A 22931-nucleotide genomic window follows, 5' to 3' on the forward strand; every position below is an offset into this window, starting at 1 on the left:
GCATTCCATGCAGAGGGCTCTTGATACATCGGCCAATAAAGTTGGCACCTTGGCTCTCTGACGGCAGTGCTTAAAAGGTCAGGAGCAGTCATGGTGTACGAGTTAACACGTTGTTCTGGAGGTGTTACATCTTGCACCATTGATTTTTCAAAGCAAAAGCAAGTCTCAAAGCAATAGCAAGTTATTCCCAAGATTATACGTGTTCAGCGAGACAGCTGCGATTATGGGGGTCTCTTAAGTTACCAGTTTCAAATACATTTGGCAAATGTGCAATGGTTGAAATCAAGTAACTGTTCATAGTTTCAAATGGCTTGCAGGGCTGAGTGACTGAAAACAGTACATGAAACACGAGTTGCAGAGAAGTGCCAAAATATATTTAAATTTTATTTGATATGCTTCCATGACGTTGTAATCATGAGCATATCAAACTTTCATAAACACACAAAACTTCATATCCATTGAAAATATAAATTTTCACACACAGATGACCATCTTGACTTCTCATATAATCTCAAGCATGTGTAGAATTACATTTTTCTAATAAAAAATAAAAGGTTCAAAATGTCAGCCCTTTAAATTTTCAGTGGGTCTGTTGTTTCTGAAACTAAAAACAGTCACAAATGATATATCCTTATTTTAGCTTCCCTTATATTTTCATGGATTTACTGTACGTTGATTTACACTAATAACAAGATGCATTTGAAAAATAATGTTTTTTCCTCTATAGTCCAGCTGCCACCAATGAAATGTGTTTTTGTTTGTAAAAAAGTTACAGATGCCTCTGCTTTCTGTTGATCTGTGAGCAGTGGTCAGCACTGGGGAGTGAACATTTCAAGCCGTGCGTTATCCAGTAAAAGTTACGTAGTGCGGCGAAGTGTTCGGCGATGTAAATAAAAACTGTACAATGCAGTGTTTCTGTACAATTTCTGAACCAAATGAATGCCAGTAACATTCCCCTCCCACCACCCTACCCTTATAGGCTCTCTCCACCATTCTGGCCGTGTGCAGAATGCTAACATTTACACTGTACATCGAGCATGCCCTTCTTCTATCCATCCAGGCAAAGAAAGGACGTCGACTGGCACCATCTAGACGGCCGTGTGAGAGACCCGTGGGTTCGTCAGATCTGCCATGACACCGGCCGAACCTTGCATGATGCCTTCTACAATGCGGTGGAATGAGGACACTGGTTTGCGGAATGGGCCTTTGTCGCCTATGTGTCTCAGATGATGATTAAGAATGAGGCACCCACAGGCATGGCTGGAGATGTCAGAGAAGCCTTACATAATTGTGCTTAAGTGTGAAATTACTCATAGCATTAAAACTAAAATATTTAATTTATCAGGTAACTCCCACTGAGCTATTACAGACAATTTAAAGTACATTTTCAGTAACAAATATTACTTTTTGGGTGTGTACCTTAACTTCCCCAACAACTGGCAGTTGGTCAGCCTGTAAGACACCCATCTCCTCCACACATTTAGATAGGAACATTCTGCCACGAAATATCCAGAAACAAAAACCACAAGCGAGTTCACGTGATTTCATACCAACGACAACATACTCCTTAACCAAGTCCTCAACAATGTACCGCGTCCCCAACTCAAGTCGCGATCCCCCTTCTAGGATCGTGCTGTCACCATCCTAGAATCTCACCCAAATTCATAAGGATGCTGGTGAACAGAGTGGAACAACGTGAACGTCCAGAATAGCCAACTCATTACAGACCCAAACATCGCATCTCCTGGCTTTAACATTGCTCAAAGACACTGGTGTATCATCAACAACATCAAAACAACAGGGCAATGCACATCTCCATCATAAGTGGAACATTAAAAGACAAGCCAGTGTGGTTCTGGCCATGCTAGCAGACCACAAAATTGGCATTTCACTCCGCAACATATTGCCATATGCAAGAATATAAATTCCATACACACCACACAGAAGACTCGTCCATGAAGAAGCTTTGGGTCGCACAGCACGATGAGTGGTTTAGTATCCAGGAGGGTATTCAGAAGACTTAGCTAAACCTTAACAATCCGTTTCAAATAACCAAACTGTGTACATGAATGTACACATATTTCAGAGGTACGCTACTCATTTAAAATTACCAAGTGGATTTTAAACAGGTATATTTATTCCCGAGAAAACAAACTAGATGAGGCAGCAGTCAAATGAGGAGTACATATGATTAGTGGCTTAACAAGGGGGCATGGACACAAGACACCTGAACAACTTGACATTTCCCTAGACAATGGGCTATATGTACACAGTGGTTTGTAAAATAAATGTTGTCTTCTGAGATCAAGTTACCGTAAACATACCCAGCAGGAAATGGTTAGCATGCGGTATTTTTTCTGCAAACCCTGTGGAATTACAACCAACCATTTGTCAGACTGTATAAAACCCACATTTCCATGACTAAATGAAACATTTTCATTCAGCTCAGTTTCACATCTAACAATGGCCGACGGTAAACAATGCTAAGGCATTCATTTACCAAGTGATAATAATTAGAACACAAGGAAATAAGGTGACATGAATGCTGGGCAGGCTGACATTTCTCGTCATTGTGTTACATCAGCTGGCCATTGCACAAAGGTGTTTGAACTATTTGGCCCCCAGAACACACCCTGGGAGTGTCTGTATGTGGTAGAACACTTAATTACGGTATGCTGCATATATTTATTTATTCAAGATACAGTACAAATACTTCATAGCAGATTCTCAATTACGTTTCAAAGCAACATTTACAGAATCAAAATTATAAAACCTATATAGAGTACGCATTCTGAGTACAGTAAAACATTACATTCCGTGGATTCTTTTCACGAAATTCAAATATTCGCAATTTCATATTTGTATACCACTTCAAGTGTTGCACCTTTTTACCCTGGACTATTCACGATTTGGCAACGTGGCGGAGGGGCCCCGTGTGCACACCGAAGCAGTTATGTAACCCATCGGTGGCATGATCGCGCACAGCACAAATGTGCACACGTTACCATGTGCATCTAGCCGTTCACTCGTTTAGGACGTTTCATACGAAAGCCTAGATGGCATATCACTAACGCTCAAGTGACCATGACGTTTTGTGTTGATGTGTTTTATTTTCGTCTATTCTATGTTCTTGTGTTATAAAATATTGTATTATTGACAATTTTATGAAGTATATGGATCTTATTTACGTGGATGGTACAGGATTAACGTTACGAAACATTAATTTTTTCCCGTATGTTAAGCCAGACACGGGAACCTAACCCCATTTCCAATATAAATACCAAGGCCTTACTGAAAAAGATTTACAATCACGAAATAATGTTTGAAGCTCCAATATGCAGAACTGTACTTGCTTATAATAATGAACCCATTTAATACATGTCATTACTCATGGGCAGAGAGAACATATATCTTATAACCTTACCAAACATGCAGCAGAAAGGATACGATTGTTAAAAACTGTCAAAATAATTGTGTCCACACTCCCCGAAGAACAAGGTGCTAATCTGGTTGAGGTTGCTGAGACTGCCTAAAGGTAAATTCCCCCTTTGGGTACAGCACAAGCTACTATAACAAATAATAGCACAGCAAAAATGGAGACAGATTCCAATGCTGTCAACATGCTCACGGATATGAGCGTGAGTCACTAACCACATGAGCATAGTCTGGAGTGTTTTTGTGGGTAGTGGCACAAATATCGTTGAAAAGTGAGACCTGCCAAACAGGGAGGGATTTCTTACATGCTCGCTGCAGAGCTGCCCAACTGACTTCACAGGGATGCAAGGCTCGGAAGCACGAATGGAAAATAACAATTTCTTCGATATGTGCGACTGTGGTCACCCAAAACAAATAATAAAACATAACGACTCAACGCCAAATTCACAAATACGAAAGAGGCATCACAACGATGCATTCCACTGCTGCTAACGCAATTATCTGGCTCAACCACGACAATGTTGAATTACGGTTGTTGCGTGACATCAACATCAGCCATACAAAGAAGGAAGCGCCATTCTGTACCGTGACGTAAAGGCGCCATGAGTATTATCAACAAACAAGGCTCGAGTTGGGAGGTACAGCTTGAAAAGAAGAGACCGTATGAGGTGTGTGACAGACAATTATGTTCGTGGTGCCTGCTATTTTAAGCGCAAAAAAAGCATTTCAGTGCATATGAATTTTGCCTACAGTAGAAGCTTTTTGAAGCAAGCACGTACACGAGTCTGCACAGAATATAAGCAAATTATTTGCACAAAACATAATTTCAAGCTAAGGTAACTGTACACGATTTTTGTAAAAGACTATGGTGTTGTTTTCCTTCATTTCCTTTTTTGAATAAAAAACTATTTCCAATGTAAACCTCAAAAGTGGGCTTTGTTTAAATAAGGAAATACTATATTTAAAACTTTTTCCTAACTACAATGCTCAGCACGAAATACATAAATACTGGAGAAATCACGAAAATGTGGAAGTCTTGAGCATAAGGCAAAAAAAATCATTCAAATGGCATCAGTGAACACATAAAACGCAATCTTTTATTGAAGCAACCTTTGATCCAGCGAGGATAGATATCTCGTTTCAAGATAATCTAAACAGCACAGCTTCAATAATTGATAAATGCAAACATGGCTTTTATATGTGGGAATTCAGAATTATTTGAGGGTTTTTTTCACTTTTTGTTAACAAAATCAACTTAGTAACTGGAGATATTTAAACCAACGCCTCAAGGAAGGAGTGGAATTAGTTTGGCAATCCAATTAAATCAACCTGAGCTCCAACTCCAAAACAATTCCCAGTGGAGACCTAACACATGCCAACCTGGGGGAGCCCACATCAAGCCTCTTGAGATGAATACAAGTGTTTTGGGAGAAAATAACATTTATTATTTTGTCCACAGCAGACACGCTCCGGGCACACGTTGGCCCTTGTGGAAGTCTGGGGTTCAGTCCTGCTACGGAGCCGTGGGGGTTAAGGGGGGCTGACCCCCGGGGAATGTGAGAGCGTGGCCGATCACGCACGCCTCATGAGACAGGTGCCACTCACCAGGGTGTGCTCACTCTCCGCTGCTGCGTCAGGCGTGGCCGGCTCCATCCTATTGCTGCCAGATCAACATGAGGCTCTCACCCCCCTTCACGCTCGGCTGCATGCGAGACAGCCCAGAAAAATAAACACACACATAACACTGCAAATAAATCCTCAGGCGGCAAAACATCCAAGCTGGAAATGCTGTACAATGTTAAATGTAATGTCAAGATTCCTACGAGAAAAACTAATTTACAGCATTATTTTTAACGCACAAATGTCATTTACTGTATTGTGTGTATGGTATTTGTATGTTGAAAAAATGTCATCATGTGATGAAATACATTTTATGCAAGTAAAATGTTTCAGAATTATAATGCAACTTATTAATAATACGATAGTAAAAGCATGCAGACCCAGTAATTTTCATGTTTTTCAATATACCGTAGTGACAGCAACATCAATGTACTATTTTCACATTAAGCAGAGTACACTAAAACTATGAGCCCAACATTAAGTACAGTACTGTAGATGTTGCATTCCCAAATCTTGACATATTATTAAAGTCCATGGAACTAAATACATATACTCATGATGTAAATGTGTCTGTTGAAGGTGAAACTGTTTGCTTTTTTCTGATTATTCTGAAACATAATTTTGATGCATCGATGCAAATTATGTATCAATTCAACTATTCATTTCCCTTCTTACCCTCACAATGTATAATAATCGACAGACCTGGTCTTCACTTGAGGACGGCTGCTTGCGTTGTGGCCGAAACGTCGTGAGAATTATTTTATAATGTCTTATTTTTATTATTTTATTACTTCCCTTCTACGTGACTTTACCGAAAGAACCAAGAAGAATAATGGATGTGTTTTCATTTATACATGCAAGTAATTTGCTAAATACTGATAGGTAAAGGGGGTACAAAATCTCCCCACCTCCCCCTATACTTGTTACACAAACAAATTATCCACAAATTCAGTGAACCGTGCTGAAGAACGATGCCCAATTTCAGTGGCTCTAGAGCAGCCAACACATTTAAGTTGCTGCGTAACTACAAAAAAAACCTCAATGACCCCCTCTCAAAACTGCATTAAGGAGTGCCCCAAGGTGCTGCACCAGGTACCAGACAAGCACAAATGCCACACCTCTCACACAGAGCAGGTAATCCTGGTTTTAACTATAACCTCATGAACCTTTAAACCTTATCCTGACCTACTTAAGCCTGACACTAGTCCCCATTCCATGAGGCCAAATCCCATAGAAAACCTCCAAACCCAAACAACATTACCTCCCTCCCACAATGTTGTTCAAGGTGACATTCACATGGATGAAGAGCCACATTATCTTTAGTCAAGATTTATCTACACCCAAAATAGATAAAAAGGTTATCCATTCGTACACTAAATAACTGCACGTGATTTTGTAACCTCCCCCCACTCCTGCCTAACATGTTCAATACGTCTATAAGACTGCTCCACTTACGTCAAAAGCTTTGATGTTTAATTTCACACAAAATTACCATCCATGGTGTCAAGCTGTGAATGCCAGAATGTGGAAATTAAATGAAGGCTGTTCAACACTATAAATATTATAGAATCAATCATAATTAAAAATCATGACATTCAACAAATAAAACGAGGGTCTCAGAAATCCAGAAAAATGTCATTCACATCCCATGTTAGAAAATGGTAATGAGTCCAACTATGGCTAAAAATAAAGCATCCTTATTTTAAGGTGGATATCATACTGCAATGCAGTGGTAATTCAATGCTTTCTATATAAAAAGCATAGACTTGCAATTCCCATTCTGATTTATAAAAACTAGTACATTACCGTAATTTCATTCCTGTCTGAGAGAACATTTTGAAAGTAATTAAAACAGTTAATAGAGTAAAAAAAATATTAAATAACACTGCGAAACATAATTGTTCCACTGTATTCAAAACATTTTCCATATTTAGTAAATATATTTACTTTATGGATTACGGTGTATTAGAAGGTCCGTGTCGCTCACATTCTATAATTCACAGGAGGTATTGAGCAAATCAATATGCAGTTTCATCCACTTTGGCTCAGAGAGAATATTAAATATTCATTACAAGTCTTCCAATAAGGCCAGATTGAAAGTTGTGAGGTTATAGATCGAATAAAGCTGCACCATTGGCAGGCACCGTCATTTTTATATAAATAAAATAATATATCTTGATCTGAGGACGATCGCTTGTGTTGCGATCGAAACGTCGTGATGTATATATATTTTTTCTCTACCTACGTGACTTTCCAGAAAGAACCAAAGAACATCAAATAATATATCTCATAACAAGGGAAAGGGGTTAGAGAACAACATTACAATTAATAGCAAATGTATCCTAGACACACGGTTGTGCTAAAGAACTGCAAATGCTGCTCACATTTGTTTGTCTATGACCAAATCACCAGGAATACACCCAAGTTGGCCAGATCGCAGAAACTGGACAGTGATTGGGCAGCAACCACCGTGTAACATTCTGACCCACCCCAACTGGACATCTGTGAAAAAGAGCTTTACATGTCATCCGATTCCTCCAGTATAAATAAAGATTCTGATTCTGACAAACAGGTTGTCATCGGGATGTGGGGGCTACAATGCGAACAACAAAGGTCAGTGCAGCAACATTCATTTCTGTATTGTGCTGTGATGCTCCCACGTCTATTTTCCCTGCCTTCACCAACCCTCACTGACCGGCAAGGTGAAGCATGGTTAAATAACCCCCACAGTCTGTACAAGGGATTGACCAAAGCGCTGTACACGTTCTTGTACACATGCACACTTATTTACAGATGCATGTTTAATATGAATTGTATACAAACAATGTGCAATTTAATCATGTTAAATAGCTACGCGTGAAAATGTCAAGTTATCGTCATGAAAAGCAACACAGCATTATGAACAATAATAAGACCATTACGCTTTTTGTTCACTGCACTGTAGATATAACCTCTATGAACACGCTGTTAATCTTTAGTACATTTGTTAAGCAGCTTACACTGCATAGTGAGACAGGCATTTTACATTTTCCACAGGCTCAACAGTTAAAGGGTTTAATTTCCAGGCTTCTTTATCCAATGAAATGCTTACAGACTTCTTGAAAAAAAACTACTCTTGCCAAGGCTGCCAGTGTGAAAATTCACGGCAAACCTCTCTGTTCACCACACAAGGTCAAATTAAAAAAGCCCCAGAAGGTAGACTATCATCAAAGCTGGGAAAGGATCATCAAGGTGAATGTGTTAAGTGATCTGGCGGGCTTGCTGGGTTCATTGTAAGCACTACTGCGTTGCTGATGAATGTCCATCATTTCAGAAAATATATAATGCCCAGTGTGCACATCAAGGTGCTTTCACTTTGCTGTGTTTATGGCCGAAAAAAATGCACGTCTAAATTCACTGTGTCTGCAAGAACGATGCAAGGCAAAAAGCCATGGTGCTGACCCCCATCCGGAACCAGCCTCCACCCAGGGAGCAGGAACATCACGCTGCGATGCTTCAAGCAACAGTGATGCTGCAGCGCTGCTTTGTGCAAACCCCAGGGCACAAAGAACACAAATTCCGCATAGCAAACTGTTAAGCTTCAAGCTACAGCAGCCTGATGTGCTACAGTTGGACCTCAGCAGCTGAACTGCTACATTCTGCAAGCCGGAGCAGATGGCCAAGTCAGAAGCTCTCTGATGTGAATGAGGGCATATAAGATGTGTACTCACCAGTATGGTGCAATGAATATGATTGTGCATGCTGTTTCAACTGCTTTTTGTGTTTAGTTTGTTGTCCTTCCCCCGCACCTCCGATTACCGCGGTTGGCTACATAAGGTGCGAAATGTTCAACATGCATAACCAGGTTGTGTAGAAAAAGAGCAATAAGTAGCAAGCATATAGCATGTGTTTCACGGATACTACATTCAGTTAAATGGCACAACACGTTAATTTATTATTCTAGTATTGTTCTCAACATTGAACCGACAGAACAATGAACGAAGGAACATTCAATAGCATAAAAGATGTAACTGGTGAGGCACATTTAAGTTAATTGTTCTGGGGTAGTAAACATGCAATATTAATGCATGTCAAATTACAAAATCATATGTGGTGCATGCCAAATGTAAAAACGAAAATAACATCACAAAATATTACATAACGTGAACAAATGTTGTCATGTACACAAAGATCCCCCGTGTAGCCTGAACGGACTGTTGGGTCAAGTGCAGTTAGCGAGTACCTATGAAGGCCGGCGTGGTACGAGGGGGTAGGGCGGCCAGCACCACGCCCGGCCACCTTTGTCTCCCTAGTGGCAATGTTTACACGCCCCACCAGGTACTCATTTGAGGCTGAGCCAACCTAGGGGAGGCCCGGAACCAGTTCAGATAATGGTCACTGATGTCGGCCGTGAGCAGGAATTGAAATCGGGTGGCCCGATTTGTAGCGCAGCGCGCTAACCGCTAGACTACTGCTCATGGACACAATACATGGCAAGACAGACCCATTGCAAATATTTTAACCAACGCAGTAACACTGCAAACAGAAAAGAAAGCACGTCAGACCTGGAAAAAAACATATGCAATGTATAATGGGCGTTCAGCTGCTTTAACACATGTCTGGATATGGTTATACGGAAAGTGTTTTTAATTGCAGACTCATGGCTTATGGAAAGCTGCATTATTTTACAGTCGTCACAGAGCACTACTATCTCGTTCGAAGTGGGGTTAAATATTCTATTTCAGTCCACACCTTGAGGCATGATTCATAAATGACAACTCATATGCATGATTGACGAGCAGCAAAGGGCGCATTATGCCTGTTTAACCATTGTGGGAGCTTAATCTTATCAAAAATACTATTGTTATTTGTTATGTTAAACCACTGCACAAAGGTATATAATAGTACACGATGGGGCGGAAAAAACACTTTTTTTTAAACTGAGTTTCACTATCTCTCAATACCTTAAAATCTCACAGGCGGATAATAGCTGACAAAATGTAAAAAAAAACCAAGCCCGTTTCCGTTTCTGCCCCCCGTTTTCTGGCATTTCCTTCTGGTCATCGGCACTGCTAAAACTCCATCCTCTCCTGTTCTAGTCCAGGCTTAAGAGATGGTTTCTCCTCTATTTGACTGACCGTCAACCTATCCTTGCTTCGTCTCTTTTCCCAAGGAATTGTCTTCAACAGCAGACAGCATGTACATGCTTTATACGTGCCATTCAGGCTGCCGTTGGCACGTGTGTTTCGCTAAATGTTTAGTGACAGGGTTAGCATTTCAAACTCGTCTATTTCACTAGAATGCATCTGTAGAAATTTTTTTAAGAAGCGGATGTTTTACGCAGTTGTGTTACTTCGTGTTAGAATGGTTGGTTTTCATGCTCAGTTTTTGGGTGTTTTACTATTTTCCACCGTTTTTAGGTTTATTCGTTTCATTTTCCTGCTCATATTTGTATAAGGGGTTATCCCTCCCCACCAAACCTTTACGGCAACTGTAGTCTGATGATTGCCGTCTTGTAGGGCCACACACTTCAATGGTGAACACTTTCCATAAACTAATACACACAACACAGTAACCGTATTATACTGTAGTTTGCTTTTTTTCCAAAGATGAATTTTGATCACATTTTACAGAGTTGAATAAAATATACATAAAATAAAATTTCAATACGTATTTTTTTATGTGTCTATAACGTTACATAGATATTCATTGTTCTAAACGCTTGCCGGACCAGTGCTCCTCCCTATGAGTCCGACTCGCCTACATTTTTCTGTAATATGCAGGTCATTTCCATCATTGGAATTCCTTTGGGCAAGACCAGCTGCAGTGGATATTTGTCAGCTGTAGGAAAAACCCGAGGGTTGGGGACATACAAACTCCATGGGCTTATGTATGAGGCACGAATCAATTTTAGATGTCATCCTTCTGTTAAGTCGTCTAAAATTCCAACACATTCCCCCTGTCTTGTTCCCCAACCTTGGCTCTTCGCCTTCCAAACTAACAACTCTGCAAAACAGAATCCCTGCTGTTGTTGACGGGGGTTAGGACTGTGTTGCAGGTGTCCACTCCCATGGCCTATTTCATTTAAAAAAACTGATTGGTTTGTTTTGAACGCGGCATCAAGTGAATAATTGTAAGCGAGTTGAGGTTTTATTTTTGTTAAATCTTCAAGTCGAATAAAAAAACAACTGGCGTTCCATTACAGGGAAATGTGTAATCAACCCGACACTAATTTCCGTTTCCAGCGTCTTAAATGTCTCCAACTTAAAAGGTTTATACATCCAAATTGTACCTTAATGTTGTCGATACTGTACACATGAAAATCTTATTCTCGCCCTCTCTCCTGCCCCTGAAACCTCACCTTCACATCAGACACACAATCACGTCGCTCCTCTTCCCCCTGGACATATCGACACACGCGTTCCCCCCTGGCACGTACAGTGGTTGTAAATCAAAACGTAAACATTTTACATTTCCGTCTGCGACCCCTCCATATCGCCGCTTCCGCTTTTATCCATAATCACCCAAAACACAAATCAGGAGCAGCCTCTTCCCAAACACTTCACAACACCCGCACGTACACACACCAGGGTCGCATTCTGACGCTTCGTGCCATCACAATGTACACCCGGCCACTCTGTAATCGTGCCTCTTTTGACACGAGACCAACCGACTGAACGCGCCACTAAAAAAAACATCGCAAGGGGACGCGAACCCCGCACACAGCGGCGAGGCGAAAGACATTGACACCAAACCCCGCGAGCGAGGCCGAGGGAGGCCGCCCCGACCCTCGGGCCCACCCGGGGGGGCCTCTCCCATCGCCGAGCCAGGCAAGCGGCGTGCGGGGCAAGGCTCGTGGTGGTGGAGGTAGTGGAGGTGGTGGTGGGTGGTGGGTGGTGGTGGTGGTGAGGTTGGTGGTGGTGGTGAGGGTGGTGAGGGTGGTGGTGAGGGTGGTGGTGGTGAGGGTGGTGGTGGTGAGGGTGGTGGTATTGGTGGGTGGTGGTAGTTGGGGTGGTAGTGGTGGTGGTAGTGGTGGATGGGTGGTGGTGGGGGTGGTGGGTAGTGGTGGTGGGTGCTGGTAGTGGTGGGTGCGCTAGGCCTCCACGGAACTCACCTTCCAAACGAGGCGACCCAACGCGGAGCCACACGTCCCCGACGGCGTTCGGTGCTCGCTGAACGAAGAAATCTTCCCGTTGATGAATGCGGTGTGGCGTGTGGTGGGTGGTGTGGCACCGCACTGGTCACCCCGTAGAGCCTCACACACAACACACGACACAACACGACAGACACAGGAGGCAGCAGCAGCAGCACGAAGCAGCCGACACCGCAGCTCTGCACCACGGCGACTTCGCAGCGAACCCTTCGCTCTCGAATTTCCTAGCGCGCATTGACGCCTCTCGCGCGCCATTGGTCAATTGGCGTGGGCGTGGCGTGAGAGGGGGAGGGGCCGGAACCGCGACCCGCCCGCCGACCAATAGGGAATCGCCGCCATGTGGCAGACGCCGCGCGTGCGTTGTGGGAAATGTAAAGGGGATGGGGGGGGTCCATATTATTTGGTAAAGTCACGTAGAGAGAAAAATAATAAAATTTAATATAAAATGAATAAAATTAAAAACACACAAATGTAGACTGTAGCCTGGTTATTAAGCTGAGTGAGTGTACTGGCAGTCTATAATGTAGACTGTAGCCTGGTTATTAAGCTGGGTGAGTGTACTGACAGTCTATAATGTAGACTGTAGCCTGGTTATTAAGCTGGGTGAGTGTACTGACAGTCTATAATGTAGACTGTAGCCTGGTTATTAAGCTGGGTGAGTGTACTGACAGTCTATAATGTAGACTGTAGCCTGGTTATTAAGCTGGGTGAGTGTACTGGCAGTCTAAATGTAGACTGTAGCCTGGTTATTAAGCTGAGTGAGCGTACTGGCAGTCTATAATGTAGACTGTAGCCTGGTTATTAAGCTGGGTGAGTGTACTGACAGTCTATAATGTAGACTGTAGCCTGGTTATTAAGCTGGGTGAGTGTACTGGCAGTCTAAATGTAGACTGTAGCCTGGTTATTAAGCTGAGTGAGCGTACTGGCAGTCTATAATGTAGACTGTAGCCTGGTTATTAAGCTGGGTGAGTGTACTAGCAGTCTATAATGTAGACTGTAGCCTGGTTATTAAGCTGGGTGAGTGTACTGACAGTCTATAATGTCGACTTATTCTTGGTTCTTTCAGTAATAATCAGGGGGGTTGTGGGTGAGTGGTTGGGGGTGACATCACGCGCGTGGGAACGCCGCCTTGGGCTGGCGCGGGACCACGTGGGAGGCGAGGTGACAGCAGATCACTGAATGACTGCATTGGGACTAGCACACAGCATGATGATGTTTGGTAGCAATGTTTGTGTTTTTTTTATATATACTGGATGTTATCTGTGGGCCACACATTGGAAGATAGGCATATAATTATGATATTGGCAGCTGTGCTTGGTTTATATATGTGGACTACACATTGGAAGATGGGCATAGCATGATGATATTTGGTAGCAATGTGTTTTTTAAATATATACTGTATGTTATCTGTGGGCCACACATTGGAAGATAGACATAGCATGATGATATTGGCAGCTGTGCTTGGTTTATATATGTGGACTACACATTGGAAGATAGGCATAGCATGATGATATTGGCAGCTGTGCTTGATTTATTCTATACTACTAGCATTTTGCCCGTCCAATGACGGGTGTATTGCAGTAAATCTGAAACTTGCAAGCGAAAAGCAGACCTCGACGTGCTATTCATTGCATTAATCCGTGTGCAATTTGTAAGGTCGCGGTGACACAGACCTATTTCATTGAAAGGTTTTAATCCCTTATTCATCATGACGTCCTTTTTACTTTGATGTCTCAACAGCGTTACGGAGATCGCCTTTGGAGTGAGGGTTTTAAGTGGACGCCGAGGAGGGGGGAGGAGGCGCCTCGGCAGAATATTTATTTTATATTTGAGGAATCCTATGAGCTATGAAGCTCTTTTTCACAGATGACCAGTAGGGGTGGGTCAAAGCGTTACAAAAAACAAGCAATACAAAACACGATAAGAGTGCACCATATAGGAAAGGTAAACAAATCATTTAACAAATATATACAAATAAAAGTAAACTTTTTTTGTGCTTAACAGGTAAAGCCCACTGAGCTTATAACTCATTTTTCAGAAGCGACCTGGCCACAAATGATAGCTCAACAAAGTGGCTTATCATTTGGAAATGTATAGCAGCAAAATGTTCAAAATCTGGGACTACACAGTGGAAGATGGGCATAGTATGATAATATTGGCAGCTCTGCTTGGTTTATATACGTGTACTGCATTTGTTTGGATTTCATCACATTTATGAAGCATTAAATGGTACAAAACATACTTTATGACATGAGATATTGAATAGCTGCATAAGACAAGATATTGAAGGAATAAGAATGGCATCATATGTTCTGATATACTTGCTTTATTTGTTATTAATATAGATCTATAATGTTCATATCCACCGCTGAATGGAGGCTTCCTCATCCCGTGACAGGCATGTGTGTTGTCTGACTGGACATCGCTACGCTGGTCACTGTGTGTTAGTGGTGAGGGAAGGGGAGCGAGCCAGAGACTGCTTCAGATATCACTCGCACTGATTGTTACTTGATCCGGAACATCGAACTCAAGTCGCCAGGTTCACTTTATCCACATACGTATATGGAAATCAAACGTCACAAATTAAATGATGACATGAGATTGAATAACTGCAAAAGGCAATACATTGAAATACTAAGCATGGCATGATATTCTCTGCAATGATTGGTTAATATATCTTTGATTTCATATACATTCAGTTTTTCCATGCAATGAAATATAAAAAATGGCATGAGATGTGATAATAGGACTTAAACATGAACCAAACCCCACATACAGAATGACAAACGTACATATTTTTAAAGGCTCTGTAAGCTGGGATGCACCTAATTTGGCATGCAGAGGAGTCGGCTGCGATGTGAGATCCAAATTCCACCATCACCTCTCCAGTCAGATGTAACTTGAGCACTACATGGGCATGAGTTGTTATCAGCGATTGCACTGTATTAAACATTTTTATTCCTGGGTAGTAAGTGCTATTTCCTAATTGCTTATGCCTCAAAAGTACAGAAAATGGATATTATTCCCCACAAACTTTTTTGGGAAATGTCCCTATTTTCAATGAGAGAACGGGCGAATTTGTGTATTTTCGTTCACATAAAAAACCAACATGAATCTATATTAACATGTATTTATATACTAAAGTAATACAAAAATGACGACAACAGATTTAGACACCAAGGCGCACTACCACAGGCAGGACTGGCCACAGCAGACCGAGTTCTCTGTGGGGAGGAAAAACGTCAAGTGGGAGCCACTGGTGAACCCCCGGAAGGTGCTGATGCCACCACTGCACATCAAATTGGGCATTATGAAACAATTTGTCAGAGTTGTAGATAAGGAGTCGGCAGCCTTCAAGTACCTTCAAGACTTCTTCCCTAAGCTGTCTGAGGCAAAGGTCAAAGCCGGTGTCTTCGTCGGACCACAGATAAAGAAGATCCTGGAGTGCAATGAATTCCCCAAGAAGCTCACTAGTAAGGAGGAAGCGGCTTGGAACAGCGTTGTCCCAGTGGTTCGTGGCTTCCTGGGCAAGCACAAGGTCGAAAACTGTGGAGCTGGTTGAGACTGGTGAAGAACTACGGCACAATGGGCTGTAGGATGTCTTTCAAAGTCTATATCCTTGATGCTCATCTTGATAAATTCAAGGAGAACATGGGAGCGTACTCGGAGGAGCAAGGCGAGCGCTTCCAACAGGATATACTGGACTTTGAACGTCGCTGCAAAGGACAATATAACGAGAACATGATGGGAGACTACATTTGGGGGCTGATTCGTGAAAGTGATTTACAGTAGAATCGTAAATCTCGAAAAACGACTCACTTCTAAATCTTTTGTCGTCATTTTTGTACTACTTTAGTATAAATACATGTACATTTTTAATTAATTTGTAGTTTTTTAAATCCTTTTTTTTTAAGTTCGCTTGCTTGCTTGCTTAGGACCGTGCAAATCTTTCGGTCGTTTTTTAACCCACTTCGTTGTGCGCGACAATTAATGTTCGTGAAAATTTTTGTTCCAAAATTTTACACTTTTTAGGACAAAAATATTATATTTAATTACCAATTGCTTAATGCTGCCATGCAATCATCTGACCCATAGGTGGCAGCCATCTCAAGCCAGAGGACGAGAGGACTCTAGCCACCACGCATATAAAGGATTTATAGTGAAAAACTTTGTTTTTACGGGTTATACTTGTTTCTGAATTCATGTGAACGAAGACACAATCGCCCGTTTTCTCATTGAAAAGGTACATTCAAAATATCACTGTCCTGGTCACAAAAGCAAAGGATGTGGGGAATAATAGCCATTTTTTTATTTTTTAGGAGTAAGAAATTACGTAATAACACTTACTATCCAGGAACAAAAATTGTGTTACATAGTGTTGGTATGGCAAATAATGTTAAAGTTAGACTTGTCATTGCCAAAGGGATGTGGAATCACCACCCCTTGTGATTTGGGGTTCTATAGCATGCTTGTTGCTTTGTCTTATTTTATGTAATGTATGTTTCATTTTTACTATCATATATAATAAACTTACAATATTTAATATATCCTTAGTTATTGGCAATATATTAAAACATATATTGACATGTTCTCGATAACTGAGGATATATTGTTAAGATTGTAAAACAAATTATTGCTGCAAATCAAACATAATTAATCAAACACAGCAACGAACAGCATGCGATATTTTGCTGCACGTGGCCTGCGTCCGTCAGCGCAGAATAATGGAACGCACACACTATCAACCCATATCGAACATACGGTGGTGGAAATTGGCCGAAACGCTGTGGTGGGGTGAAAATGTAAACCCAGCTGCGTTCCGGAAGGAATCAATGATTTATCTTTTTTTTTATTTGACTCACAGATAGACCCCCTAGAGGCCTAGACTAACAGAGATACCCACAGACACGCTCAGAGACCAAGAGACACACATCGAGACCCACAGACACAAAGACAAAGATACCCCTATAGCCTTAACAAACTGTTGGAGCAAGTGCTGTTAGCGAGCACCTATGAAGGCCGGCACTGTGGCACAGGATGGAGTGGGTGGCCAACACCACGCCCGGCCTCCTTTGTCTCCCCCAGTAGCGATGCTTTTACACACCGCACCAGGTACTCATTTAAGGCTGAGTCGACCTAGGGGAGGCCCAGGACCGGTTAAAATGATCGTCACTGGTGTTGGCCGTGAGCGAGAATCGAACTTGGTTCGCCAGGTTCGTAGCGCAGCGCACTAAACCACAGACACACACGTAGACACACACACCACCTCCTCCTCCGATCTAGTGTACGGTCCAGATCTAGTAGGGGGTGGAGGAAATAGTTTTATAAGTTCCCCTAGTACTTTATTCCCATTTCCAGCCCTGCGAACATATATAAAAAAAAAGCTGCGTGTTTTATCCAGGGCAGTCCCCGACATATGAACGGTCCCGTTCCTGAGACCCGTTCGGATCCATCCATAGATTGACCCGTTCGGATGTTGATTCGTTCGTATCTCAGAACTCACTAATGTACTGTGTTTAATTGCCCATACGGTACGTGTTATAAAATGTGATATCGTTCAACAAAAAGGGAAGCATTGTTAAACTCGTAAATGAGAAGAAATGTACATTTTCATGTAATGTCAATTCAAGAGGCACACGCAGTAGGATGTTGACAAAATTTAAATAGAGCATATTCATTCTTGACTTAAAGCTTTCGTGACTGCAGGAATTAATATTATTTTTTCTATCTACATGGCTTTACCAAAAGACCCAAAGAATGAGAGCATATTCATATTTGATAACTGTTCAATACCTCGGATTTAATGATTTCAGAAATTGTCGATTATAATCGAGGATACATTAAATAAGTTGTTTAATACATTGGCGATAATTGAGGATTATCCTATATACAGTAACATTATTTATGTATATTGTCGAAATGAAAAAGTACAGAACAGTGTATTTAAAAAAATCTAATATAGCAGCAAATATCATGCCAGTGTGCAGCCAAAGATCATCGTGATATATAAAACGATGGACACGTTTACGGGAAGGGGAAGTGAACCTGAAACCACTTGCTGGGAATTCAACGATGTTAATCCGTGAGCCGATGGATTAACCGATTTTTTTTTGTTTTAAACACAACAAAGCATCACTTGTTGAACCTTACACGCCTAAGCTGCGTTTCGTGGGTTCTCCAACACACTGTGAGGCTTCTTTGATGAGGAAACAGTGTTCACTTACGGTTGGGGAGCCTAGTGACGTCTGCCATATGATTTATGGAAGATGTCACGGCAATATGATTTATGGCAGATGTCACGGCCATATGATTTAAAGCGCCAACGCATTGGCGTCACTGCAGCGAGCGCATAACCGTAACTTTGAAGAATTACATTTATTTCTGATCCCAAAGTTTAAAAAAAAATTTGAACAGTCCGAGACGCATTTTAAATAAGCGCTACAGTTGTTCTTTGGTTTGCATCTTCTTCATTCAAGGGTAAGAGGTCATTTGATACAGCTGAGGGGTAAGGTTTCGCTGGATACTGGCTGTGAAAATTACAATCGGAATTGGGACTGGGGTAATTGGGTGTGTTGATGGGATTGCCATAACCTTTAACGGGAATAGGCGCGATCGATCGTGTTGGGGATAAGACTATGGGCAGAGCCAGTAATTGTCTAAATCTCTGTTTAAGAGCAATAGTGTTCAATTAGATACGTGAATAATAATAATATCTCCACACTAACAACAAACACAAGTTTCCAACAACACGCAAAAAAAAACCCGCAGAAAAACCACTCAGCCTTTGTGCATTATTCAGGAAAAGCAGTTTTTTGCAAAGTGCACAAAGGCTGAGTGCCATTTCACACGCGCCTGAGTGTTGTCCAGTGGCGTTTATAGCCCAACAGCGCTCACGGGGTGAAATCATTGAGACCAAGAAGCTTTGCCCTGCACAGTCACTATGTGTTTAATTGGCACCTCTCTTCTGTTGTTATTCTTCCCACCGGCGATGGTATCTTCTTGCGACGTGTCCTGCCCAAGTTCACTCGGCTTTCCTTAAAACGTAAAAATTATGATTTTAACGTGATATTCTCGAATCCAAACGCCCGTGATTCTGTCTCTCAATGTAATTCCCGGTATGTTTCTTTGAGCACGTTTGAGCTCATCTTCATGTTGGTTCGTCAATGTCCATGTTTGATCCGTGTCGGCTGATCCATGTCATATCAGATAATACCATTAAGTTTGCCTTTCCAAAACCACTCAAACCCACTCTCGCCGTGACCTCAAGTTCACCTTCAATACATTAGTTCAACTGATGCAGTCATTCAAGATCTCACAGCAGATTGAGTACACAGTATAAAAGAACATACATTAATATTTAATGTTTTAAATGTGTAATACATTATATTTTATCTGATTAAAGTACATAGAGTTATCTATACGGTAGCAGACTAGGCTGTGCAGTCAAGGGACGTACTATAGGGCATTACCATATGAATAAAAAGTGTGCTGCACTTGCCCCTTCCCCCCTCTCCAACCATTATATAAACGGAGTGGTAGCTCCTGCAATCTCTCATTTACTTGATACAGCTGTCGTGGCTGTGACGGTTCCACCTGAAGACGGAGGCTTGTGTTGCCTCCGAAACGTCGTGATTTTTATTTTATTTTACTTTTATTAATTTTAATGTTTTACCTACGTGACTTTACCGAAAAAACCTAAGAATATGGATGTACTATAATTAATATGTAGCTATGAACACAGTCTCTGTAGCCAATAACGAGAAGGGTATATTATGCATAAGCGAGTGTGAACACAAACAATACAGCCATGTGAATAAAGTAAGGTATTCTAAAGCCTGTCTTCTCATTGGCTGATCTTGGCACTTACTATAATGATGGAGAATATGTATACACGTATCAGAACATCTGAAAGTTTATACTGGTAGGAACCACCTGGTTCCACCAGCCCACAGGGGATTATTGTGTCCGTCCGTCGTGCATGGAAAATGGGAGGGGTGGGGCTGGGTGGAGAGGGGAGTGTGGGGAGGGGCTGGGTGGAGAGGGGAGGGTGGGGAGGGGCTGGGTGGGGAGGGTGGGGCTGGGTGGGGAGGGGACGGTGGGGAGGGGCTGGGTGGGGAGAGGCTGGGTGGGGAGGGGCTGGTCACCCCGTGGTGCCCTTATAAAACTCAACGTTTAACCTACTCACGCCGGCTTGTGCCCGCCCTCACAGTCGGGCATATTTGCGGAATACACCACGCCGCAGTTGACCCTGGCCATTGACCGAGCAACCCAACGTTCCTCCCAGCTCCCTCCGTAGGAATGTGTTTAACGAGAGGGATCCATACGGTCCGCCTGGGTAGGAAACCACAGACAGAAGCTAGAAGGCAGCTAGAAACGGGTGCCAACAATTGCCCATTGGCACCGGTACACAATGGCCTATTCTTGTGAAAGACGTCACGGGATCTTTAACGTCCACTGTGAAGCAGATGGAGAATAGGTTTATGCTTCATCTGCTCCACAGTATTAACCAGGGCGGCCTCTGGAATTTAACAGTGAACCTCCGCAACAAGCAGCGAAGGCGCGACCCCAAGACCATGCATGCATTGCTTTGCTGTAACATTACCTATTGCTGTAATAAATGTAACTAGAAATTAGTGTAATGATTGTAAAATAAATTATAAAATTGTAATATTTAAAAAGGCATTCATGTAATTACCATCATCCTATTCCTATTTAAACTTTTTTTCTATCTTACGAGGTAAGGCTCACTTGATTTTTATCGCTATTTTTCAGAAGCGACCTGGCCACAAATGATAGCTCAACGAAGTCGCTTATCATGTAGACATTTATATCAGCCAAATACTCTAAACACAAGCTTCTAAATGTGGAGAGAGAGAAAAAATTAACCCGTAAAAACAAAGTTTTTCACTATAAATCCTTTATATGCGTGGCATCGGTTTTATTTTATTATTCATTTCTGTTTTTCTTGAGTAAGAGTTTCATTTTTATCACATTGGTATTTGAAATTAAATATGAAAAACATTTTTTCTAAAAAAGTGGAAAATTTAGGAATTTTTTTTCACGAAAATAAATTGTCACGCACAACGAGTCTGTGTGCAAAATGTCAGCTCGATTGGATCACGGGAAGTGGGTTAAAAAACGACCGAAAGATTTGCACGGTCGTAAGCGCGCAAGCAAGCGCGCAAGTGAACTTAATATAAAGGATTTAAAAAACCGGAGGACCCGGAGAAAAATCCACGCCACTACTGGGAGAGAAACATGCAAACTCCCAATATACAGGCATCAGGATCGGGATCGAGCCGGCCAGCATGCTGGCGTCATTGTCCTCCATACCAGGCGAGGGAGACAATATCTCGCCACCACGACGCCCAGGGTCTATTCACTGGTAGATGAATACCTCATGCTGTCACCATCCCTCACATTTTTACAATGCCACGGTCACGTCTCCTTCCTGCAGATGAACTGATCACACCGCTCCATCTGCAGTGGTAAGCCTCTCGTTGTTGAGTCCCCATCATGTAGAGTACTGTCCTGTATTTAATTAGCATTTGTTTCGCAAAGTCATTGGGCAATGTTTCTCTATCTCTCCATGCTTCTACTACCTTGTCAACGTTCATTTTCATTGTCAACGCCCCCTACGCTGATCCAATGTCAGAGCAGGTAATATGCAGATTTGAAAACTTGTATCCGTTGGCACACGTGTAATTACAAAGGGTTGTTTCTTTTCTGGATTGTGCCTCCCATAATTGACTTCTTCGAATTCTCTGCCCAAGGGAAGGTGGTTTGCTCAAGCTTGAGTTTAGCTAATTTGAAATTGTGCAGCTGTCTAACGTTACATCAGCTTTGCTTAACCCCAGGTTAAAATCTATTGAGAGTCCATGAAAAAAAACGTGCAGAGATAACACGAGCAACACAGTTTCATTAAAACGTACAGTACATTCCAGCCTGCCGTACTCGGATTCCGTACACACCATCAGCAATTTCGTTACCCTACTCCATTGCGGCATTTAATCACACTATGTAACACAATTTTAGTTCCTGGGTAGTAAGTGTTATTTCGTAATTGATGCCTAAAAAATAGAAAATGGCTATTATTCTCCGCAAACTTTGCCTTTGTGACTAGGACAGTGATATTTTGAAACGTACCTATTTTCAATGTGGGGCCGTCCATAAATGACGTCACGCACCTGGGGGGGGGGAGGGTCAGACATTTGTGACGATATGTGACGAGGGGGGGGGGGGTTGAGAAATGTGACGTCACATCAAAATGCACAATTTTAAATAAATATAGACAACACGTTCTACTTAATTAAATATACTTTTTAATAAATGTTTTCTCCTACATCAGACTGTAGCGCCACATCAAATACGCACATGCTTCAAGCGATTTGAAGCATGTTTTATTTTTGGGGGGGGGGGCATAGCTTTGTGACGTCATATTTGAGGGGGGGGTCTGACTTTTTGTGACGCCGTGTGACGAGGGGGGGGGGTCAAAAATCGTCCAAAATCGCGTGACGTCATTTATGGACGGCCACTACGAAAACGGGCGAATGTGTCTTTTCGTTCACATAAAGTCAGAAAAAACTAAAGTAATACCAAAATGACTACAAAAAAATTAGAAGTGAGTCGTTTTTCGAGATTTACGATTATACTGTAAATCACTTTCACGAATCAGTCCCCAAATGTACTTCCATCATGTTCTCGTTATATTGTCCTTAGTAGTGGCGTTCAAAGTCCAGTCTAT

General features: G+C 41.9%; 1 protein-coding gene across 4 annotated transcripts in view; it reads right to left on the reverse strand.

The window, feature by feature from the left end:
* Positions 1 to 12406, reverse strand: part of LOC144720242 (oxysterol-binding protein-related protein 8-like) — a 104009-nt gene extending 91603 nt beyond the window's left edge. For 2 of the 4 annotated variants that reach the window (XM_078596805.1, XM_078596802.1), the window contains exons 1-2: positions 12149 to 12406; positions 5041 to 5137 (exon numbers count right to left, since the gene is read on the reverse strand). In XM_078596805.1, coding sequence (XP_078452931.1) covers positions 5041 to 5088 — 48 coding nt within the window. In that variant the 5' untranslated portion in view covers positions 5089 to 5137; positions 12149 to 12406. Of the gene's footprint in view, positions 1 to 5040; positions 5180 to 12148 lie in introns of those variants that run through there. The other 2 variants (XM_078596803.1, XM_078596804.1) reach the window with 2 other exon arrangements.
* Between the last annotated feature and the right edge of the window lie 10525 nt (positions 12407 to 22931).

Source organism: Lampetra planeri, chromosome 8 (genome assembly GCF_965212315.1).
Source record: "Lampetra planeri chromosome 8, kcLamPlan1.2.h2, whole genome shotgun sequence".
Taxonomy (NCBI): domain Eukaryota; kingdom Metazoa; phylum Chordata; class Hyperoartia; order Petromyzontiformes; family Petromyzontidae; genus Lampetra; species Lampetra planeri.